Source organism: Lepisosteus oculatus, chromosome 14 (genome assembly GCF_040954835.1).
Source record: "Lepisosteus oculatus isolate fLepOcu1 chromosome 14, fLepOcu1.hap2, whole genome shotgun sequence".
NCBI classification, from domain to species: domain Eukaryota; kingdom Metazoa; phylum Chordata; class Actinopteri; order Semionotiformes; family Lepisosteidae; genus Lepisosteus; species Lepisosteus oculatus.
In genome coordinates, this window is record NC_090709.1 from 5222498 (window position 1) to 5247713 (window position 25216).

A 25216-nucleotide genomic window follows, 5' to 3' on the forward strand; every position below is an offset into this window, starting at 1 on the left:
TACCAGTATATTCTGCTGGGGGCTGGCACCCACTAGACTGGACAAGGGGACACAGGACCTGTGGGGGCTGCTGCTGTCCCTCACAAAACAAGGACTGTGGAAGGTGAGGAACACTCTCATCCGGCACAACATAAAGTGGGGGGCGAGGGAGCTGGAGGAGAGGATCCTGGCGAACCTCAGGAGGAGGACGAAGCACCACGTTGCCAAATGGGGTTTTCCCACGGCGAGGGAGCGCTGGAAAGGACTTTGGGATAAACAGGGATTAAAGGACAATAGCGAGTGGTAGGTTTGGAGGGGCTCTCTTAATTGCGCAAATCCGCCCCCACTTGCAAAGATTGATAATCAATCTCCGTTACGCCGTTGTTTTTTATTACATGGAGTGTTAATATGTGTGAGATGTTTCTTTTGAGATGTTTTTTTTGTGGAATAAAGTATATTTTGTAGAACAAAAAAAATCTTATGACAAGGTTTACAAGTTATCTGTTGAACTACATTCTAATAGGTGTGGTCACATTCCAGGTCATTTGTTTAAGTTTTTGTTTCTGGAGTAACTGTTAGATGAAATGTGCTAATATGTAACCTAACTCCAGTGTGAATAACTAGAAGAGGGGAGCAGCTCCATTCCAGACCAAGGGAGCTTTGAGATTGGCTGGGCCAGATCTCTCATTTGCATATCTGATTTGGAAATGTAACACTAAACCCCCTCCTTGCATGGATTTAACTTGCACCCAAGAGTCCCCTACTGTGTATTGCTACTTATTTTTTATGATAAGTGGTGATTACCAGTTGACAGGTTTTATTTGTTGAATTATAAATGGTTTTGTATTATCACCCTGAATGGCCTGTACTCAAGGTTTGGTAGGGTATGTGTTTTCATTTCATTTACCAAATGGAATTTTTGCTCTTTTAGTATTTGTTTAGAAGGCTTTCTGAAGTCAGAAAGCCCATTTATTTGGTGAAAAAATATTCTGTATTAATATTAATATTTCTCATACAACATAAATAGGGTCTTTTAGGAATAAAAAGATCTAGCACTTGGAAATCTTAATAAAGCTATGTGCTTCCATACACTCGAACAGTTTTGATTCCTAATATTTGACCTTAGGTGTGGGAACGGGTCTTTTTTGCCATTTGATTTCCAATTGATCAGCACAGTATAGAAAATAGACCCATAAAGCAACGTCAGCAGTGACAAATGTGCAAAAAGTGATCACTTGTTTTCGCCCGCTTTCAAACTGAAACCCTTTGGTGTGTTAAGAGAATGTGATAACCACTACACTGCGCAAGGTGGGAATGGGTGACTTGCAGAGAGTGTTGAACTTCGAGAAAGGACTTCTCTCAGGAATATATTTCCACATTCTGAAAAGGAGATTTTCTCCATTTCTATAGTCTGACTTCCTCTTTTGCTAGAGAGCTGTAGAATGTGGAGTCACCTATCCAGCTCTGGGAACAGTGTGTAGATAACAAGTTTGTAACTGCCGGATGAGCACAGTAAATTAATACAGCAGAATAAACACACTGTGAGTATTTGAAGGAAATTAACAATCTTTTACGTCTCGCCATGTTCAATGCTGCTGTCATTTCTGTAATATTGTGATTATCACGTTCATCACACATGCGCAAGATCCCCTGTTTGAAAGCGGGCAGAAACAGGTGTCTTTTTATCTTCTCACATTTTGCACTTCTGCCAGCGTTTTATGGATCTCGTTTTGTCTTATTGCAAGAATTCGAATTTCCTGTGTCATTCATGATCACATCAAACAGCCAGCAGATCATGTCACCTTTCAGATAGTCATTCTTTTGCTTCCTAAATTTCCTAGAGACAGGTCTTTTCAGCAGAACTGACAAACGTGGCAAAGCAACCTGATAAGACCAGGTCCTAGAAGTCACTACTCAGTCAGTTACTACTGCCGAAATGCAAGCCCTTCCTCCAGCCTGAAGAAGTTGATCCTACATTACTCATGAAGAAGATGTATCTACCAAACCTCAGAGAGCTGGGCTGGATCACTCCCCTTCTGAATGACGTTGCATTAACACTCTACCACTCCTCTTCGTGCACTCATGCTGGAACTTTGGGAGGCTACTGCAGACAGCAGAGGTTGGATCATACACAGAGGTTGAAATAGCTCAGCTGAGAAAGCCTTAGACTGATGCTCTAAAGGTCCCTGGTTCAATGGCATTTTGGTTTTGGCATTTTGTTTCGTTGCACCATTTGTTCCTCTCTGCAATGCCCTGTGTCCAAAGTCACACTTCCCTTTCTCAGCCTGAATCCCAAACTAGAGTCTTTGTGTCCTTGAGTCCCTCTTTTACCGACACTGATGAAGTACAGAAATAACTTAACATGTTTTGCACTCCTTATGGTGTTTTATGGTGGGACCTGTATTTCTCTATGAATTTCCTTAGTGACAGCCCATTTGTTTTCAATATATTTCTGGTGAAGTTATTACATCGGTCTCCCCTGGTGGCTTGTTTTCATATCCCACTTCTGACAATGACTTTTCTTATGTCACTTTGATGGGAGTAAAATTGGAAAAAAAACTAAAATGTGTGTAGTTGTTTCCATATCAAACCTGTCTTCCATTTTATACAGTATTCCACAGGAGTGAATCAATTCCTTGTTTAATTTTGCAAATGACCCTGCTGTCAAAAAAACTAAATTCCCATGTAGCCAAGGAGTTGCTGAAAAGCAACTTCACTTTGATGTTTTGTGTTGTTATAACTAATTCATCTCCTTTTAAAAAAATAGATTTCTGTAGAAGAAAGGTGTCTCACACTACAGTTTAAATTGTAAACAGGTCATAGAAAAAGCTCCTTAGCTCCCTGTCAGGAATCAAACCCCACTCTCCTGTATGACAGGCAGGGATTCTCACCATGGTTAAATTGCAACCGTAATAATATTGACAACATTAATAAATGCATATATAATTGAAATTGAAAACATATCTAACACAGCATCTTTTCTGGTTATATACCACAATGCATTGCTGATATTTGTTGTTTGGCATTTAGGTTAAATACTGTCATGTTTTTCTCAGAAATCATCTTTTGATGTGTAAGTATAAATAATGATAATACTATTTGAATACATACAGGTCTTAATATTATTTTGATTAAAAATAGAACGTTAATAAGCAATAAATGGCATATAAAATAGTGTGAAGGTGAAGATCACACAAAATCAACTACAAATGTGAGAATTTTACATTTTTAGGATTATAAATTGCATGTAGCACATTAGCAACACTACAGTAATGCTAATATAACAATAGTGTAAAAAAAATACTGACCTAATTCCTTACAAATGCTGATACAAAATGTGAATGATTTCAGAGTTTCGGGTATTGGGTCTCCTGATAGAGATCAGAGATGAACTGAGGCATGTGGGAAAGTGTACAGAACTGGTGAACTCCCAATTCCACATCAAGAGGCTGAGCACAATGGAAGAGTCCTGTACACACAAGTGATTCCTTGACAACATGGACAATCAAAACCTACTGGTATGATATTATATTCTCTCTGTGGTGTAGAAAATATTCACTACTAGTATTCTAGGTTACAGATAGGTCATTATATGACAGCTTACATCTGATTAATAGGATCCAAGGATCCATCTCTGGCATACATTCTTATTTTTAGTTTATAATGTATAATCTTGCTAATCTTTTAATGCCAAAATAAAGTGTTTTATAAAAAGCTTCATGTTCTAAGAAATTACTACAACTTTTGAACTTTGAAATATGGCCACTTTGTATTCTAGGACTTAGCAAATACTGCAGAAAAGTGGAGTTAAATTGTGAAAATGTGTAATGGGTATGTCTGATTAGTTGATTAGTGAAGATCCAGTAGTAAAAATAGCTTCTAATATTATTTCTAATATAATATTATTTCCAGATAAACCAACTTTGGAGAGTAGGCAACAGTGATTTCAAAGAAAGTGTGTTCACTTTCTTTGAAAGTGACGTTAAGGTATTGCTTATAGAAAGCGTGTTAAGGTATTGCTTATAGATTTTTTAAATGTTTTTACATTACATTTTTACTTTGATCAAGTTAAAATATCCACAAAATTTAGCTTAAAGATACCTTGTTAACCACTGAATTTGCAAGGTGTAAAACTGCTAAATTGTCTTTTAAAATATAAGGATTACAGTAGTACATTTGATACTAAATATTTGAGTAAATAAACGTTGAGTGAAAACTCGCTTGAGAAATGTCTAAGCTCAGTCATAATTTGGTTTTCAGACTTAAGACAAATTAACTGATGATGGAATTCAACTTCGGTGGCACAAACCAGAAAGATCAAAGACAAAAGAGGTGCCTGGGAGACACAAATCTTTTTAGAGCAATTAAAGGTACTCTTATTCTATGTTGTACTTTCAAACTTTGGGTACTCTTTAATTAGGACAGACTATTGCTCAATTACTATGATGCAAGCTAAACTTGACAATCTTTGACAATTATTATTAAATGAGCATTATACAAATGTGCGTTGATATTTTTAATATGTACCTTAATTGTAATATATATAAACACAATTGCTTTGATATGGATGTTCATTTGAAGGATTTGAGGAAACTATCAAGGATTGCAGAACAACCAAAGATACATTTGGGCATCTGCTATTGGTAAAGATGAAAAGTGTGAAGCTTGCATACACACGAGAGAAAAATCAGTTTTAATGTACTTCATTAAACTGATGGTGTGCTTATCAATCGTGCATAAGAAATACATAGCAGAGGATGGTTTCGATCCATCGACCTCTGGGTTATGGGCCCAGCACGCTTCCGCTGCGCCACTCTGCTGATAGCTGTCATAGTGTGATTCAACACAACTGCTCTATCTTTGCTTTCTAAAAGTGCGCCCGAGATGAAAAGTCTAAACGGTAAACGCAGACGTCACTTTGAGCACTTGGTCTTTTATAGTACGAATCATCACACGCTGCTCTACATGGGCGTGTCTTCAAGATCGTTGAGAACCAAACCTTCTGCTTTCCGAGGCAACTGATTCTTTCGTTGTTAATTCACAAATCTTCAATGAGAATCAGTGAAACGAAAACCAAACACATGTACACACTCGCGTCCTAGCCTGAAAGAAAAATGATGGAAGCATTTGAGGAATAACAAGAGTAGTCTGAACAGCTCCAGTCTATCAACTGCTCTACAAAGTGATCGCTACTTCCACACCCAGTTTATAACACTGAAAATGATTCAGGAAGCACATCAAAGTTCTAAAAGCAGTGGTTGAAAAGCGTCTAGATACATAAAATGACAACTTCTCAAAAGTAAAATCTTCAGCTTTTAAATATTGTCATCCATATATTTTCGTTTTTCTCTTTTTTACATAACACGCTTTCGAGAAATAGACTGTCTGGTAATGAAGGCTGCATTAGAAAATGTGTATCTAAATTAAAATCGGGTTTATGACTTCTGCGTTTTTCAGCTTTCTTAGCACTTGGGTCTCGATTCAGATATTGCAATGAAAGCAACAGGGGAGTAAGTTTTCCTTTTCTAAATCAAAGGTGATCTGCTCACAAGGAAGTATAAAAACTTCAGCGTTTACTTTTTGAAGACGGCAAATTGTCGAAACACTATTGCTTCATAAGCTAATAAGTAAGGTTTCTGAGCACGCATTGTATTACTAATGCTGTTATTAATAAAAAAAAGCTTAAATTCACATAATGGAATTTGGACGGCTCAAAGTAGTCTATTCTTTGTACAACTTAATTGTCTGTCCTTTTGTTATTGTAACGGATTCGGGTTCTAGCTAGCAAGACCTGGGTTCGAGCCAATACAATGAGGCACGAAGTAGGGTGGGAGCGGCAAGGGCACAAGCCCTAGAACCCGAATCCGTTACAATAACAAAAGGACAGACAATGAAATATGGGCTATTTCGAAGTCGCAAATGTGAGAGATAAAGTCAAAATTCTGAGTTTTTAGGTCGCAATTCTATGATTCTAAGTCACAATTCAGAGATACCATTGTGCGTTTTTTTTTACTCCCTGGCGGAAACGGGCTTCCGTAGGTTCTCAGTGCTGCGAAGCAAAAGCAATCTCTGGAAAATCAGACAAATTATTATCAGATCATGTCAAAAGCTGATCAGTATTTCTTTACTGGAAAACAAAGAAATGCTTGTAATACACATTTTAATCTGACATGCAATTACACATGAAAAATAGTAAAATTATTTTCATTGCGGTACATGTTGATAGAACAGCCCCCTCGATATAAGAAAGTGTACTCTGTCTGACAGCGAGTTTAACACACTGTCCTCGGAAATTAGAAACTAATTGAACAATAAATTAATCTGAGCAGCGTGTGGGTGATTTAATTCTGTCGAAATTGCGTGGAACTCCTCCGCTGAGCTCAGATACACACGGGAAAGTGTTCAGGCGGCTTCACGGAGTCCCACCTCAGACTGGAAGCAGGTTCTAATTAGACACTGAGAACAATCCAGGTCTCTGTATGTAATTGATTGTGTTTATTGAGCGGTAGTGTGACCATGTGTGTGGTAGCATTGTCCTGCCAGTATAAAAACCTAGTCACCGCGTTCACATTTTATGCTCTCTTGCTTCAACAGAGTTTGGTGGTTTATTTGTTTTACTTCTGTAGCAGTTAAGCGGGACGTTAATTTGGCGATGCGCTCGTTTCTCTTTATGCTGTGCCTGTGTGCAGGGGCTGGGCTCCCCGCACTGATCTCCGCCGGGCCGGCTGGCTGGGACTCTCGGGAATTAGCGCTCCAGGCCGACCTCCCGGCTCTCGAAGACGCAGCCCAGTCGGAGGACTTGAGCCTGGCAGATGCGCCCTCCGAAGATCTGTCTGCAAGCGAGAACGACTCCCAGTCCTTGGCTCCCGACTGCCGCCGCCTTCCCGTGTCCAGAGACGCGTACTCGCCCTACTTCAACAAGGAGAAGATGAAGCCCGAAGCCGGCAGACGCCCCTTACCCGCCTACATCAAGAGCGTCCTGTTTCCTCCCCAGCGAGGGCGGCAGCCGGCTCGCCCGGCCATCGGGGGCACCAGAGGAGTGGCTGTGTGGTGCGACTCCAGCAGGATGTACGTGAGGGTCAGTCGGCTCCTGTTCGGCTTCAGCTGTCGGCCATCGGAGGTGACCTTGGGCAACTGCAGCGTCAGCCGAACCACACGCCGTTACTTCTACTTCATCTACAGGCTTCACGAGTGCGGTACCTAGCGATCGGTAAGCGGGTCTTCATCTACATGCAGTGTATCGTTGTGAGCTGTAGGGCCAGTGTCGGGGTTGCCTTTCCTGGGAATACCCCTTCCTCTGTGACCTTGCAGGTTGTCCAGGGCCGCCTGGTGTACTCCAACACTCTCCGCTATGCCCCGCCCTCCTCCAGTGCGCCTGTGCATCGCTTCATTCCCTTCTTGTGCCGGTCAAGTGCTCCTACAACAGGTAGGCAGGGCTCTGCCGCTGCTGAGAAGCTGCTGGGAAAGTGTCCAGAAGCCCCTCATCCCCTCTGTCCTGCAGGTTCCACTACTCCTACAAGGTTGGCTATGTCCCCACGTGGGCCAGGAGAAGGACCTTCTTCAAAGACCTGAAAAACAAGCACAGCTTTGTCCTGCTCACCACCAACTGTAAGCTCCTTGAGTGAGTAGCTCCTCCTGCCAGCAGGGGGTGCTGTGTGCAGGTGCAATGCTGCCTCTCTCTCTCTCTCTCTCCAGCCCACTGGGTCCGGCTCTCTCCTAAGGATGAGTACTTCCTGGGTCAGCCCATATACTTCCAGGCCACTGCCTACTTTGCCACAGCGGAGCAGAGGCTGTACATCCACTCGTGTTACGTAACGGAGAAACCAGACCAGCACTCGCAGCCCCGTTTCCCTGTGATCGACAACTTGGGGTACGGCCCCTTCTTGGAGGGGAGGTGGGCAGGAGCCCTGAGAGCCTGCAGGGGTTCATCCTTGTCCTCGGGTGCATGGTGGACAGCAAGGCAGATGGCTGCCTGTCCAGGTTTGTCCCCTCCAAGCAGGAGGATGTGCTCCGCTTCACAATTGATGCCTTCCTCTTCCAGAAGAAGCTGTCCAGGAAGGTACTGCTCTCAAAGGCTGCTCAGCCTTCTTGCTCTACTGATCCATGGTCTGCTTTTCCGTCCATGATCTAGATGTGAACCAGACTGTGGCAGCTGTAGTGCCTAGAGCTGCCAGCTTGCCTTCACTGATGGCAGAAGGTCCTTCTCTGTCCCTCTATTGGCCTTGATCCCTTAGTGCTGTGACCTTCCCTCTTGCAGCATGAAGTGACTGAGCTGTACATGCACTGTGTCATGGCTGTGGCTCCTGCTAATGCAACAGCAGGGACCAAGTCCTGCACCTAAAACAGGGAGGCTAAGAGGTACTTCTGCAAGGAGCCTGCTGAGGGTGCTCTGGGACATGCCTCCTCTCCTCCAGGTGGGAGGAGCCGTATGGTGACCATGAGGTCTGTGCCTGCTGTGAGTCCAGGTGTGCTGGCAGCCAGAATGAAGATGGGTCTGGTTCTCTATCCCTTGTGGATGCATCTCTGCCCAAGAGACAACCATGCTTGGACAACTGAGGAATGATCCCATGCTGGACAAAGGGACTGTTTAGATAAGTAGACTGTGGATCTCTGGGTATAGCAGATCCCTCACTCCTGGGTGCTGCTTGTCCACAGGTACCAGGAGCCTGGTGACCAGCAGTCAGGTGGCTGTGGCATCAGTAGAAGCTCCTCTGGATGTGGAAGCTGACTGGACTGAGGATGAGGAGGGAGACCCTCAGAGCTCCAGTGAGGATGTGGAGGGAGCAGAGGACTTTGGAGATGTTGGCCAGTGGACAGGTAGGGTCTGGCAGGAGGAGCTCCTGTAGGGGTGGTGTCCTGCAGTTCAGCTGGATTGTTCTCCTTCTTCCTCCCCAGGTGCCTGAATGAAGGCTCCAGCCTGGCCCTTGTGACTCTCCTGCCTCCACTTGCCTTGTAATGGCAACATCTCAATAAAGCTGTGAAAGACCCTTCTGCCTGCCCTTGTTTCTTTGTGGTTTATAGGTTTGAATGGGGTGGAGGAATTCAAGGGAAGTGAGACCCATTAATCAATGGAAGTATTTGTGGGGGTTCCCCTTTCAAGAATGCTTCCCGTATTGCTGCCAATGAGGACTGAAAATGGCTGGAGTAATAAAGGGTTGTAGTGGGGGAAGATGGCCGCACTATTCCTTGGGCAGGGCATTGTGACTTTTTTTTTTTACTGTGAGAGAGACGGAGGTGTTCAATATACTGGAAATCCTTCTGTTTCCGAGATGGGTAGTGCTTATGGAGTGTGAGTTGCTACTGTACTGCCCAGTAAGAGTGAGATCTGATGTCCTATTCTAGGCTGCACAAACTGACTAAAAGAAACGCAAGGAAGGAATTGTCAACAGGGGCTTGGTGTAAAGTAGGTCTTCCCATCCTTAGCAGAGGAACAATACTGGTGCAAAAACATCAGTGAATAATGGTGCAGTTAGAATCTCTGAGGTCTTGTCTTATGGGTGTTGGTTTCACAGTAGTGGTATTGGACAGTCATGGGGAAGTATTAGGATTGAGACTGGAGATCCCAGTACTTGACTGGGAAGGCGGGTGTTCACAACCACCTCTACCAGCAGCACAGACTGTGTAGATTGAGACTGAACGCTTACTACACAAAGCCTCTCCCCTGTTTCAGTGTCCCATGTCATGAATTTCAAGTGAATCCTAGTCTTCCTTTGTGACTACCTATAATTTGCACAAATCCTGCTGGCCCACTAACACTTAATTTTTAGCCCTACTGCACTGCCCTATTAAAGCTTCAAGGATTTAGGCTAAACTATTTTATATAATGGTTCCAAAGGTGGCTTCTCAAAGCACTTGACAGAATTACAATAAGAATACACAGGATAAAACAATTCCAATAGACAGAGGAGACCATGGATGGTGGTACTAAGGAAGGTAGAAGCAGAGGGGTAAAGAATGGAACCAGTTCAGTAAAGGCTCTTCTACAGAAGAAGGTGTTGAGTCTGAATTTGAAGGAGTTTAGGGAAGGTGACTCTGCTATCCTTGGGCAGAGAGTTCCAGAGCCTGGGGGCATAACAGGAGAAGGCCCTGTCACCCATACAGTGTAGACGGGCTTGGGGGACAGTTAGGAGACCAGAATTAGAGTGAAGGTTATGAAATGGGGAGTAGGGTGATAATAGATTAAACTGCAACTGAAATGTGAAGGCACGTTCTATAGTTTATGCAAGAAAGGGTAATGTTAGGCTTTTATGGGACGGGGGTACTGGCAGCACTTTTGAGGACTGTTGGTACAACAGCAGAGCTCAAGGATTCATTTCTAATATTGAGGACAATGGGTTATATACCCATCGTTATTACCAAAGGCTCAGAGACCTTTTGCTATATAAAAAGACTCCTTTCCACCACTAATTTATTCAGGTTTGGTTCATTTGGGTTTTATCAGTTAAACATTTAATATTGTATGTCAGTTTGTTGATGCCTGTATATCACAGTGATCTGCACACACACCTTTGACTGAATATAGGCTGCCAAACCTCTCCAGCAAACTTATGTATCACGGTAGGTACACAAGAAGTTTATTTGTAATAACAGGGTTGTTGGTGCCAGTAGTCAGATTGGGTCAATTGCAAGGTAAGAACAGCTTCGCATTAACTGGAGATGATCCAGAGATTAGCATGCAGCTCTGTACGCCAGATTAATACCGATTTGCAACTCGCTCGTCTGCTGACTTTAGTCCCCTGCTCAGTAATTACAATGTTCCCAATTGCAATGAGCCCAAGGAAACATCTGCTGCTCTCTAGAGGACACTACAGGACAGGACTAAGTACAATTCCTGCAATAGACTAAGCAGTTTAGTGCCAAACTAATGGAACACTGAATCCTATGGGACAGTTCCGAATGTAGTAACAGCTTAATACTTAAATAATATCGTAAACACCTCGTGATCTTAAGAATCTGTCGCTGTTAAAAAGTATTATAATAATAAGCTAAAATTGTACTGCAGCCACAACACTTTGGACTTGCAGCTCCTGTCCTGATCATACAGAAAGATGTCATCACTATAATACCTGTTAACAAACATAGCGCCTGCAGTCTGTGAAAGAGAGCTCTGAGGTGAATATTCCTTGCAGGGAAGTGAACTGAAAAACAGGCAAATACATCACTCAGATGAGGAGCAACGACTGTCGCTAAAGAAAGTGAGCGAGGGTACACCTATAGTAGTTCATCCACAGAAATTCAAACATAAATTTGTGACGCACCAGAGTACCGCAAAGCTAGAAGCGTGCCTTCAACTGGAGTACTGTAGCACGACTGTTTATTTTTTAAAGTAATATTAACTTATTCCAGGCGTTCATCTGGTTTAAGAATACAAATCGATGCCTTCAAATAGACCTTTAACAGTCCTTTGATGTAGAATTAAGAAAATGGGGAATTATTTGATCCCATTCTCAATCCAGTAGTTTATGGACAGGCGCTCTCAGCGGACTGTGTGCAGGAGTGATGGGTGATGTGGAATTCTATGGGCTCAGTGGGACTCTGGGAGTCAACTCAGGGCTCTGCTGTAGATTCCTGTAGAACCGGTGTGAAATGATAATGTATCGTTGGCTGGTATTGTTAATGTAAAGTTTACTGGTACGTTTCGGCCAAAACATATTTTCTTTCTTCTTTTTTTCAGCATGGAATAAACCTATTACTTGTTCCTTTGCAGCCTACGCATGCTGAAACAGCTACCCACCTGAACTACAAATTGTAAGTTGGCCGTTCCGTTACACTATATTGATGAATCGTACAAGATCATAGGATCTATAAGCCTGAAGACTTGTCTTGTACAGTGCCCTGATAAAAATCAAATTAATTACACTAATTTTTATGGAATCCCATTTCCGGTAGTGAGGCTTCCATAGTACACGGATGGAATAGTGGATGGTGGGCTTTTAAATTCTTTTTTTATTTAAACACCAGAAATACAAAAACGAAGACAGAATATGAAATAAGATACAGAAATAGACACTTCACATCCAGAAGAATTCACAATTATAAAAGCTGAAACTTATACTTTTAAATATTTCCATTGTATGTCGTTTTTTACTTAAAAAAGAAACTCTTCTTTAGCTCAGCTGGCAAGGCCTGGGTTCGAGCCAATGCAGTGAGGCACGAACTAGGGTGGGAGCGGCGAGGGCACAAGCCCTGGAACCCAAATCCGTTACAATAACAAAAGGACAGACAATGAAATATGGGTTATTTCGAAGTCCCAAATGTGAGATATAAAGTCGTAATTACGAGATATAAAGTCGGAATTCTGAGTTTTTAAGTCCCAATTCTCAGTTACTAAGTCGGAATTCTGAGATACCATAGCACGTTTTTATTTTTACTCCCTGGCGGAAACGGGCTTCCATAGAAATGGTCAGATTCAGAGCCATTGCAGTTCGTGCTAATTAGAACAACACCAGAACTGAACCCTCAGCACCGTACTGACTACTGAGCACAAGATCAGCTGCTCGCCAGCTTTGTTTCGCACAGTTTTGCATTGCTATTGAGCTCAGAGCAGGAGCTGATCTTCAGACAGTCAGATGCGTTATACATTACGTCACTGGCCCTAATCTTATGGTGCTCAACTGCACCATAGTGACCTCAGCGCCACTACTAGTAATGCATCTCCCCCGGCCAAAATTGCTTAGTAAAAAAAAACATTTTCTATACTGTCTGTTTAAAAATATTATATCTTTAAAAATGACAAAGGGTTTGTGTGTCACGCTAAAGTTTCGATTCATTTAGAATGCAAAGAAAAAACATTTTCTTCCAAGAAATCATAAATTTGTCTCATCCTCCATACTATAATTCTCTCTTGTAGTAGTAAAGCATTTTGAGTCAAAGCGAACAATATATTAAAGGAACAAGTAATAGGTTTATTCCATGCTGAAAAGAGAAGAGAGAAAACACAACGTTTCAGCTGTGAAACCTTCTTCAGGTTTGTTTTCTCTCTTCTCTTTTCAGCATGGAATAAACCTACAATATTACTTGTTCCTTTGCAGATACACATGCTGACATAGCTACCCACCTGAATATATTAAACGTTTCATCTATATGATTAACATAATGTTCTCCTGAATAACTACAGTAAATGACAAAGCCTTAGAGCCACAGAGAAAAACAAATTGCATTTAAAGTAATTTTAAAGGCTCGAGATAACATTGCACTATAAACGCAAATGTCTGTCTTCTTTGTGGCGCTTACTTTTTGTTGCTTTAGCAAATTTCATGCAGTTTATTTCTGACACAAGACATAACAAGCTTGTGTATTTATGACAAAAAAGCAGGGCAACAATTTATATCGGCCTTGAAATTGAAATTGTTAAAAAGTGAGTTAAATGCAGATATAGTAAATATATTTTCTCATATAATGGTGTGTTTTTTTGTCTAAAAATCCTTCATGAATGGTTTAACAGACACTTTGCATAATAAAAAAAATATATATTTACGAATTTTAACTTTTTATACAGTAAAGTTTTGTTGTGAACATGAGCCCTGTTTATCGATATCACCAACACAGTTCTGGATTTTATTCTGCCTTCCTATGGACATTGGAATTTTCTTTCACACAACAGCTCGCATGTGTGGTAACTTATTTGCGCCAGGGAGAAAAAGAATATTGTTGGCTTTTAAATGAGAAACCATTTGCGTTTATACAAAATCACAATGCGTTGTCCCAGACATTGGGACATCCTCTGTTTAAACACCTGTCGTTTTCTCTAATATTGGCTCCTGTGCTTCGGTCCATTTGAGAGAGAAGACACTGAAAAAGTCGTGTGAAAGTGGATTTTGCACCTGCGCCAGTGCTGTAGTGGTTTCATACAGACACCCATACAAATCCATCACACGTTGGAAGCTCTGGAAGGCAACGTAAAATATTGCTCTGTCCGTTGGTGGATTAGGTATGCATGCTACATTTCAACGTAAAATGCAATGTAAAAAGATCAAATTTGTTTCAAAGTCGATTAATGTAAAAACCGATAAAGCTCATGTTTTTTATCTAGTTTTATCTATATCTATATCTATTATCTAGTTTTTCAAAGGTCTTAAAAAAATGTTTATCGCAATTGTGAAAGTTAGAGAAGGTGTACCAGCGCGTGCCTTTATATCGCCAGCTTCAGTCTCGCCTGTAGCTGCGAGAAGGTTAAAAGCGTACAAGTGATCTGTCTTTCGTCAAAATAATTGCTGGAGCAGCAGGACGTAGAGTACCATCCAGCAGCTGTAGATGGTGCTCGGGTAAGCGCTTATTCTGTTTTCAGCACAGGGAGCAAGAATGAGCTCAGTCCGGCTCCCAGCAGAATCCATTCTGGTTTGGTTGCTGTCAGACTGTGCATCTGAGGCTTTTTGGATCGCAACGTGAAAAAAAAAAGAACAAAAAACAATTGCTCACATCGTGTTACTTCCAACAGAGGAAGGGAAGATATCACTTTAAAAAAATCAGAACTGAATATTTGGATCCGGGGCCTAATACTTATCAAATTATTAAAATAATAATTATTTAGCTATCAGATTGTGTTTCTGCAACATTTCATGCACAGTATGCCGTATTCAACAATAAAACAACAGTCACAACGAGGCCTTTACACCCAGTCTGGGGTATTTTCCCCTATTATATTTTTGCCACTTTATATCGAACCTGTTATACTCCCAGAATTGCGCAGTAGCTTCTACTTAATACAAATATACAATTCACCGCTGGTATAAACAGATGTGTGCCATGTCTGCCTTTGTAAGCATTTGTTTAAAAAATAAGTTCACAATAAGTTAAAAACACAAAAAGCACGAACTTAATAATACAACGATACAAAATCAAATCCAAATCATAAAGCCAATTAAGTACCTATCCTTTGAAAACAGAGAACACCTTTATATCTAAAATAAAAATGTGACATTTGTATCTACTTTTGAATTACTGTACAAAGCAGACAGAGTAGTCCCTGAATTCAAAGATCAGATCTTGGCCAAAACAAGACAATCAGACATGAGCTGAATTCGGAACAAGAGCCTCTGCTTCGTCGTTTATTGAGCTTTTGATCAAAGTCTGAGTGAAAAAAGATCAGCTATTTTAACAAAATACACAAAGGGCACCTTCCTTCAAGCCGGAGTCAAACTGGTGACCTAAGGATTCCCTCTTGTTTCAACTACAGTCCTCCATTCTACCAACTGAGCTATCAACAGATGTCAGGAGCTGCTCTCTGGCACATACTGCCCAATGTAGTGAAATGTTCCGGATGATTTAAATCCCAGATCGACATCGTTTCCAACTCGTTTCCTTGGTCTTGTTTACCTTGAATTTAAGCCACAAACCAGGATTCTACTGTATAAACTTCCGGAGATATTACAAAATGTTTGATGGAGCATCAATCATTCCAGGCGGAAATTGACTCCTTTTTCTTTCTCGAGGGATCATATTAAACATTTAATTTGGATCGAGAAGAGGATCACCATGAGACACAAAACAAACAGTTTCATTCTGTCTTTATTAAAATCTGTATCACAGCTAATGCATGTAAAGCCTTTAGTATGCGAGAGTGAGAGTTTAGTTATGCCAGGGAGTGTGAGAAAAGAGAACTGAAATTTAGTAAATTAATATTTAAATAGAGTGTAAATCTTCAAAGTGTCACTGCAAAATTATTACAGGGGTCTACCAGCTGCCGGACGTACTTGTTTTGGGACTATTTCCAATAAGTACCGCATTATTAGTTGTGTGTCCTTACTGGTATCTTTTAAACATTCGGTTATATACAAAAGGGACAGAGACACAGTAATAATCCGATTTTAACGTGTCCTGCATTTTAACTTACTGAACAGATAAATTGAAATGTTCTGATTCAGAGCCCCTGCAGTTCGTGCTAATTAGAACCACAACAATACTCCTGAGTCCTGAGCACCACACTGAGCAAAGGTTCAGCTGAACTCTGACTTTGTTCAGCACGACTTGTTGTTGCAGTTGAGCTCAGAGCTGGAGATGATCTCCATATTGTACCACACTAACTAGTCCTAAACGTAGTGCACAGTACACACTTTTTTAAAACAATTTAAAATATTACACAAAGGCTGTAAAGCACACTCTAAATCGATCCGAATATTTGATTTCCGCGATCCGTTTAGGCAACATTAGGCAACGTGGCGCTTCTCCAGCAAAGCATTTCTCAGTTTTGTGAACTACTGGTGCTTTTAACACACCAACTTACATATCTCGTCAGGATGGCCTAGTGGTCTAAGGCACCAGACTCAAGGACTCCTGTCTTTCCATTGCTTGGGTGTTCTGGTCTCTGAATAGAGGTGTGGGTTCAAATCCCACTCCTGACAGCTTTTCCCTCTCTTGCATTTTTCCTGTCTTGTGCTCGCTGACAACGACAGAAAGAAGAAAACGGAGAAACCGGCTTGCGGGTACATGATTGGCAGGGAAATGCTTCGTGAACACTTCAATGTGATTAGCAGAAAGTCAAATAGGCTTCGATTTCTCCCTTAAGAACTGTTTGGGGTGCCTGTAATCGAGTAAAGATTTACGGTCAAGGTATGCATTCAAAGGTGAAAGACCGAAATATAAATCCAGAAGAAGATGTATTAAAACATATTGTAACGCTTACGGCCGACAGGCACTGTGTAAGAGCCGGCGTACCAGAGCAGGTGATGTCACCGCCCTTCCCTGTGATAGCAGGACTACAGCTACTGGGCTGTAGAGAGATCTTTATTTACTGTAGCTCACGGGGCTGGGTCGCTGCAGAGAGACGCGGGAGTCCCGGGTTCGAGCCTCAGTCAGGATGGGGCCGACCTAATGCGGCATGGGCGCCTGCCTGAGCCCCCGTTGCGTTACAATATCATTTTCATTGTATTTCATTAAATGTGGCATTGTGAAATCAGCCTGTAGCCCTACGGAATGCCACTCTCCCGGTGACAGCGGCAGGAGCCGAGAGGATTAAATCAGAGCTCGAACCGAGAGTTTAAAAAATATGGGCAACTAGAACATAGATCATAGAACATTTTTATTAAACTTTCCTATCTGCTCGGCCTTACTGAAGTATTTTAGCTGCATTTTAGCTTCTATTTATATACTTTACAGTAGATAGTGTTTAGTAAGAGAAGAGAGATACAAGCGCTAAACCCCCACAATAACCAAACCTTAACTAAAGCAGGAAGATCAGTTTCTGCTCGAGACAGCCGTTTTCTGAACTGTAAACCTTCAACACTGGCTGGAGACGCTGTGTGTCCGGACTCAGAGGTTGTATAAGAAAAGACTTGGAGAGCTGCAGTCGCGGCTCATTGCTCTGCGCTCCCCGTGCGGAATGCGCGTGTTCTCACTCCTTCATTACCTTCATACACTTCTCTCAAACCACAGCAAACTCCTGAAATATTTCGGTGAACAGATACTGGGTCTTTCTTTCCGAGATATCATAGGCAGAAACAATAAACACGGTGAAAACAGGAAGGTATTCTGATCGTATAGAGAAATGCGCAAAAATACATTTCCTAAAATCCAATAAAATCTAGTTACATTCTGATGCTATTCTGATGTATCTGAATAGTTTTGGCACAGTTGTTACAGCAAAGAGACAAATAAACTTTTTTTTATTTCATTCGAGCTGTAGTTTTGAAAATGTTTTTTCAATTCTCTAAATAATACAAACACAAACACCCGTTGTAAGCGTCTGACCATTGATACTCTTGAATTACAGTATAAGCCCGTATACACGCTGGCAGGCAGTTCAGCGAATATGATGCCCCTGCAGGGGCCGAATATTAGACAGACGTATACATACAGTCATCGTGTGGAGTTTATTCCTCCTCTGCCGCAGTCTTTGCCTCTTGTCACATTTGCGCTTAATTGTCGATTTTTTGTATAGAACACCGAATATCTTGAGGAAGCCTGTCAAGCGAAGACTGATGGATTATTGAGGTGCAAACACTGGTTCAAAATCAACACCCTCTGCTATTGTCGTTGTTTCTTTGATAGTTTCTTCAAATTCCTCATCTGACCTTCAATATCAAGGGATATTGAGCATAATACCATACAAATTGTAACTTTCTTTTGATTGCCAGTTTTATTAAAATGCCATCCCCTTTTACAGTTATTTTAGATGTTTGGCAAGGCGTAATATCCCCCCTCTCACCCTCAGCTAAAATATTTTAAAAGTACAACAACATTACATTATATTGAACAGCGTTTATGTTAAGATTTATATTCAAATTAAGGTAAATATACGAAAATATTAAAATAGAACTCCGGCGATCTGTTGTTTTTGCTTGTCAAGTTCTCGAACAATTTTGCATTGTTTTTTAAATTACTTTAGCTGAAGATGCAACGAAAGCATAAGTGAATTCTCCCGCCACTCACTGGAACATATAATTCCACGGGTGAATACTAACTGCTTGCAAGTTGCCAATGTCGGTAATTATTGGACATTCCCGGTAATGTTGACTCTGGTACTCAATTGTTTACTACTGCAAATATCAAAATAGTTCAGGTTTTGCGGAACAATTAAATTTTTGCGGTGATGATGTTTACTATAGGAAGAAGTGCGTCCCTGGGTGGGATCAAAAAACCCACCTGGGGGTTAATAGCCGAAAACGCTAACCGATTGCACCACAGAAATGCTTGCACCTTGCTTTTTTTTCATTTACATACTTTTGGTGAACAAAAAAATTTGCTCGCATTTCATCTTTCGCAAGCTATATGATTTAAAAAAAACAAGTTGTTCTGCAAAGGAAATGAATAAACGCATTAAACCAAATCAAGACCTCTTTGAGTGTCCCAAATTACATGTTCTGTAAAACAAGACAGGAAAAAAAAAGGTACTGCTGGAATTCAGATCCAGGATCTCCGCTTTATGAAACAGGTGTTTTAACCAGCTTTACCACAGCGCTGGCAGAACACTTTACTTATACAGGTGGGTACCCACCCTCAAACCCTTGTTCTCTCGCTACTTTACCTTTGCCTACTGCCCTGTCTCTCTCACACCTGAAGAAGGCTCCACGGGCGAAACGTTGTGTTCTCTTTCTTCTTTTTTTCAGCATGGAATAAACCTATTACCTATTCTTATACAGCCGCTTGGACACACCGCTCTGAGACATCTGAGGTCGATGTGCAGAGCCTGGTCGCCGAGCAAAATCATGCCCAAGGGGGGAGGCTCTCATGACGAGGTGGCCGAGTGGTTAAGGCGATGGACTACTAATCCATTGTGCTTTGCACGCGTGGGTTCGAATCCCATCCTCGTCGGTTTACGTTTTTGACTTGTGATCCATTTCTAAGTCGGACTTGCTTTCTTTAGCTACTGTAGTAGAGCAGTAATATTTCTAGCGTTGGCTGAACATGGCTTACAGCAGTAGCTGACAGATATAGTCTCTTAATATTTATGTTAAATTTATGCTTTGTACTGCTTTCACCTGATATTAATAGTAGTCCTGATTAACAATTTAGGGACATGGCGCATCTTGAAAATGTTCTTGTTAATTTCAGTTTGGAAAAGATGAACTCACCAGAAGCAGAAACTGGTCATATCTGCAAAATGCGCAATGCAATAGCAATGTCTTGCTATGAGTCCTTACCTGTTACAGGAGGCGTTGTAGGACTTTTTTAGTTCAGAAAAAGCTATCAATTAATCTTACATTTCTACTCCATCAATATTAGCAATGCTATCTTTACTAAGCTCTAAATATAGCTCTAAATAAATGCTAATTTTAAAATACATTTTAAAATAAATGCTATTCCATATGTTGTAACTTTGTGGTATTTAGAATTTTTATCTGAGGATGCAAGGGAAAGTATTATACAACTGTGAAAGAGGCTTGTATTTTAATACAATTTTCAATCAAAAGAAAACCAAAGTCCCTATGATATTACCGTCAATATCCCTTGATATCAACGTTCAGTTGAAAAATTTGAAGAAACTCTCAAACAAGCAACTGCAGTAGCAGAGAGTTTTGATTTAAACCGATGCTTGGAGCTCAATACTCCATTCATCCTTGAAAGAAGCAAAGACAGGGATATTTTAAGTGTCTCCATGATCCTCTTCTCAATCTAAAAGAAAGGTTTTATATGATCCTGATCCCACTAGAAAAAGGGTCAATTTCAGCCTGCACTGATGTCCCTTAAACGTTTTATAAGAACTCTGGACGTTTATACAGTGGAAGCCTGGTCCATTTCTTCTTCTGAACGAGACTATGGGAGTGAGTATTTTGATGTCGAACTGGGATTTAAATAAAGAGGAACACTACACTACACTGGGCTACACGTGTGACAAAGCGTTTACTTTCTGACCTCTCGATAGCTCAATTGCTAGATCTTAAGACTATAGACAAAAACAGTGGGCATTTCTTATGTCCCTGGTTTGAATCCAGCTCGAAGGATGGTGTCCTTGTTCCTTAATCAAAAAGTGAAAATTGCGAATTTGTCTTTCACTTTGACGTTCACCCGAAAACTCAGTATACAAAGAAGTAGAGGCTCCTGTTCTGGATCCTAATCCTAATCCTCACGTCTGATTGTTTTGCTTAGACCTTTAAAATGTACAATGTGGACTGTTTGCTCTTCCTAACACAATTAAAAAGCCGCCGACAAACTTACCGATCGGGAGTTTAGTTCAGTGATAGCGCGCACTTAAGACGCTCCGTTATCTATCGCCGGCATCTCTGTATTCTTTTTAAACGCGATATTTTTTATTCTTCGTGTGTGAATTTCAGGGAGACTCATAAACCCTTTGTCTGTTTTAAAGATACATTATTTTAAACCAGACATAATGAAAGACGTAGTAACTACACACATACAAGACAACAAGACACATGAATAGTAGCGGCTCTGAATGCAATACAAACGCCAATGGCGCAATGGATAACGTGTCTGATTACGGATCAGAAGACGTTAGGTTTGTACTCCTTCCTGGTTCGTGAAGAAGCTTTTAAACCTCACTACTCAACACTGACATCGTAGGGTGTGCGGTCCTACACAACCTTACTATCGACTGGATGAGTCTTCTGTTCAATCTCCGATCTTTCCGCACATTCCTGCTATTTCACCACCGTTATTGTAGGATAACAGCCACAGACACGAGAAGATATACTATTCCGAACAAATGTCTTAAAAAATCACGTTGAAAAAGGTGACAATACGTTTTTGTTTCTTTAACGTAACCTTATTTTTGCCTGTAAAGTTCACATTATTTTCTGTAGCCGCAAATCCCCAATATTTCTGCTGTCTCCCGAGAAACACAAGCGTGCAGTCAAATCATATTAAATAACACAACACATCTATTAATTTAACACCCAGATGTGACAGAACACATGTAAGACTTACACACAGCTTTTAATATGCTCTAGTGAATTTGCAGGTGTCCTGGGGAGGGAAGAGAACTGATATTAAGGAAATACATATTTAAAGGGGATGTAAGTCTTAAATGTGTTTTGTCACATCTGGGTGTTAACTGAATAATTTTTTAGCATTATTTATTGTGTTTTGACTCTATACTTGTGTTTCTCAGGAGACAGCAGAAATATTGATGTTTACATTTATATTCACATTCCCGGTGATATTGACTGAGGTAATGCAGAAGCATGTTCTCTATAACAAGAAACGGTGCGAGAAAACAGGAAGAAAGGCACCGCTAGGATTTGAACCCAGGATCTCCTGTTTACTAGACAGGCGCTTTAACCAACTAAGCCACGGCGCCGGCAGAATTCTCCTCTTTTACTGCCACTTGGACACACCGCTCTGAGACACCCGCGTTCAGTAAGCGCTGAGTTAGCTGGCCGAGCACGTTGCCTCCTTTACATTCAATAGGAGCCCCGACACTAAGAGAAACGTACAGAAATGGGTTTTATCCGGAACTTTTCATGTCCAATGCGCTTGACATCTCCCAAGGGCGACAGAGTTCATTTACGACACTTTTCCTTTCTTTCTTCTTTCTGTACTCTTTGATGAAACAAAACGAGAAAGCATGTAAGGGAAAATGTCTTTTTTCATGGAGAAAACATGCACCAGGAAATGTTGAAAAAAGTGAGTTAACATGAAAAGTGACCTAATTTACCGGAGCAAATGCTCACCTAGCAAGATCTGCTTTACTACAAGAGTAGAGTGAAAGACGTAATCATTTCACGCTGTTGTGGAACAAAACGCTTTTTTCTTGGAATTCTAAATCAATTAGAAATTCAGAGCGACACATAAAGGCTTTGTCTGTTTAAAAGTGATGATTTTTAAGAACTGATAAAAATGTAGAAAACACGTTTCTCACTTAGAAATTTAAGATGGGGGTGGGGTATTACTAGTAGCGGCGCTGAACTCACCATGGTGCAATTCATTTACGTGACGGGCTAGTGGTTTAATGGATAACGCGTCTGATTTCGGTTTATTAGATTGTCGATTTGACTTCTACCGGGGTTGTGTGATTTAAATCAGGCTCCTCAGAAAAAGATGTCCGTTATGTAAATGAACCGCACCTGAAAGCAAACGTTGGGTCTGGGTTCCTTTCTTTCCTGCATGAAATAGCAAATCGTTACAAAAAAAACACCAACTAATGTCCAATAGCGTTAGTCATTGAAGTAAACATGAATGTACTGTAAGGTCTTGGTACATGGGAGTGGATTTCAACCACAATTAAAAAAGCAAATTATAATTACAGGCTTCGGACACTTTTTCATACAAAAGTGACCAAACACTCACTAACTTTCAGGTTTGCTTGAACTTGTAACAAGAAGGAGGTCTGAAACTTCCATTCTCTGATGTCACTGTCTCTAAAGTCGGACGTGATGTTTCGCGGATGTGCAGTGTGCCTTTTCTCTTGTCGTGTTCAAGATGATTCGCTGCATAAGCTCCTGATTGGGTGTTCTCTACTGCGCTTTTATTTCGTTCAGATTACCTATTTGGTGTACAGATAAAACCCGACTGCGTGGTGTAATTTCCAGGTTCAGCACCGGTAGCACCTGCAAAATCATCAGCTGACCTCGACGTGATTTGAACACACAACCTTTTGATCAGGAGTCAGATATGCTACCATTGCACCACAAGGTCACTCATGGCTAGTGTTTTTAATTCACCCAGAGAGAAAAATCAGCGTCCCTGAAAAAGATTGTTTTCATTCTCTCCTGTGAGGAGCGCCGCTCTTCCAACGAGGGTCTCTTCTTCCCAGACCACAGATTATTCTTCCCGCCCGGCTCTCTCACGGAGAGCAGACACACCGTCTCCACTAATGTGTTTACTACATCTATAGATCTGACCCCCTACAGCCCCGATATTCCTGGACAGGATATTTACCACCAGCCTCGTGAACTTCTCATCTTGACCTCTCCCAGGAGGAGCACAATTAACACAGAATCCTCTCTCCATTTAGCAAATAACACAAAACACTGTTTACCTGCAAGACAGAAAACCAGGCTGCTCCAGGTGAGGCTTGAACTCACAACTTCGGCATGACTCCACTGAATATGTCATTTTACATGGCCTGAACCAGGAAAGAGATTGGAAGTCAAGAAGTTATGGTGTTGTTTTAATACTTGCCTACTCTTTTAATTTTTCGGTCAAATCTTTTATTTGGGAGTACTTTCAATGGATGTTAATCCTTGTCCCGATGCATGATTCTGGGCCATGGTGCATCTTGAATAATGTTCTTATAGGCTTCAGTTTGGAAAAGTGCGCTCTTCAGAAGCTACGAAACCGCTAATGGTTACATAACACTTAATGCAAAAGCAACGTTCGGGTTTGAAAAAGAATTTTACTTGCTATAAATACAAACACTGTTACAGGAAGCGTGTTAGGGCTATTTTAGCTTAGATCATCAATTCATCTTAAATTCTTGTCCATCTATATCAACAGCGTCATTGCTACTGAGCGCTAAAGGCAGGTCCTGGCAATACAATCTTCTTTAGAAAACATTTTTAAAACTGTTTTCACTACCATACGTGAAGTAAAAGATTCCGATTGCACGCAACTAATAAATTATCTTTTCCAGGGACGTTGTAGCTAGATGCAAATTACAATCAAACACTTACCAGCTTTAACATTTTCGTGCAGATCCACAGGACAATCAGTATGAGCCATCAAAGAGCCTGTAGCAGCAAGAAGTTTAAAAGCACACAAGAGATCTGTCTTTGGTCAAAGGAATTGCTGGAGCAGTAGGACGCAGAGCAATATCTAGCAGCTGTAGACGATGTCCTGGGAAGAGAGATTCTGTTTTCAGCACAGGTAGTGAGAATGAGCTCAGTCCGGCTCCCAGCAGAATCCATTCTGGTTTGGTTACTGTCAGACTGTGCGTCTGAGGCTCTTTGGATCGAAACGTGAAAAAAAAAGTACAAAAAACATTTGCTCACATCTTGTGATTTCCATGAGAGGAAGAGAAGATATCACTTTAAAAAAAATCAGAACTGAAGATTTGGATCCGGGACCTCATACTTGTCAAATGATTAAAATAATATATCAGGTTGTGTTTCTGCAATATATCGTGCACAGTATGCCATTTTTTTCTAAAAATGCAGTAGATTGTACTTCATAAAAATGTACAATTCACCGCTGGTATAAACAGATGTGGGCTGTATTTGTCTTTGTTAGCATTTGTTTAAAAAATAAGTTCAGAATACGATAAAAAACACAGAAAGCACAAACGTAATAATATAATGATACAAAATCAATACCAAATCATAAAGCCAATTAAGTACCAATCCTTTGAAAACAGTGACATTTGTATCTACTTTTGAATTACAAATCAGACAGCGTAGTCCCTTAATTCAAAGATCAGATCATGGCCAAAACAAGACAACCAGATGTTAGCTGAATTCGGAACAACAGCCTCTGCTTTATCGTTTATTGAGCTTTTGATCAACGTCTGAGTGAAAAAGATTCGCTATTTTAACTATTTGATTAAAGTTCACAAAAGCACCTTCCTTTGAGCTGGAGTCGAAACAGTGACTTAAGGATTCCTAAATGTTTCTAATACAGTCAGCCGCACTACCAACTGAGCTATCGAAGGGATCTAAAGAGCTCCTCTCTGGCACATATTGCCAAATGTAGTGAAATATTCCGGGTACTTAAATTCCAGTTCGACATCAAGTTTCCAACTCGTTTCCTTAGTCTTGTTTACCTTGAATTTAAGCCACAAACCAGGATTCTACTGTATAATCTTCCGGGGATGTTACAAAATGTTTGATCAAAATGTTAATCATTACAGGCGGAAATTCACTCCTTTTTTTTTCTCGATGCATCATATTAAACATTTCATTTGGATCGA

General features: G+C 40.9%; 1 protein-coding gene, 1 long non-coding RNA gene, 5 other non-coding genes and 1 pseudogene across 7 annotated transcripts in view; 5 read left to right on the forward strand and 3 right to left on the reverse strand.

Moving 5' to 3' along the window:
- The window catches only part of LOC138242831 (zona pellucida sperm-binding protein 3-like), a 496704-nt gene extending 488379 nt beyond the window's left edge, over nucleotides 1-8325 (forward strand). The window contains exons 5-7 of the mRNA XM_069198398.1: nucleotides 7675-7847; nucleotides 7919-8038; nucleotides 8237-8325. Of these exons, the coding sequence (XP_069054499.1) occupies nucleotides 7675-7847; nucleotides 7919-8038; nucleotides 8237-8320 (377 nt within the window). The 3' untranslated portion in view covers nucleotides 8321-8325. The remainder of the gene's footprint in view (nucleotides 1-7674; nucleotides 7848-7918; nucleotides 8039-8236) is intronic.
- LOC102695046 (zinc finger protein 721-like) overlaps nucleotides 1-25216 on the reverse strand; it is a 1154024-nt pseudogene that overhangs the window by 881591 nt on the left and 247217 nt on the right.
- On the forward strand, nucleotides 891-948 carry LOC138243832 (U7 small nuclear RNA). Its single transcript, XR_011192450.1, has one exon. It is a non-coding gene; the product is annotated as a U7 small nuclear RNA (small nuclear RNA).
- Nucleotides 8695-8966, forward strand: LOC138242947 (uncharacterized). Its single transcript, XR_011191827.1, has 2 exons — nucleotides 8695-8796; nucleotides 8875-8966. It is a non-coding gene; the product is annotated as an uncharacterized lncRNA (long non-coding RNA).
- Nucleotides 16209-16319, forward strand: trnal-caa (transfer RNA leucine (anticodon CAA)). The gene is made up of 2 exons: nucleotides 16209-16246; nucleotides 16274-16319. It is a non-coding gene; the product is annotated as a tRNA-Leu (tRNA).
- trnas-acu (transfer RNA serine (anticodon ACU)) lies at nucleotides 19146-19227 on the forward strand. Its single transcript has one exon. It is a non-coding gene; the product is annotated as a tRNA-Ser (tRNA).
- On the reverse strand, nucleotides 21597-21670 carry trnat-agu (transfer RNA threonine (anticodon AGU)). The gene has a single exon. It is a non-coding gene; the product is annotated as a tRNA-Thr (tRNA).
- On the reverse strand, nucleotides 22936-23007 carry trnar-ccu (transfer RNA arginine (anticodon CCU)). Its single transcript has one exon. It is a non-coding gene; the product is annotated as a tRNA-Arg (tRNA).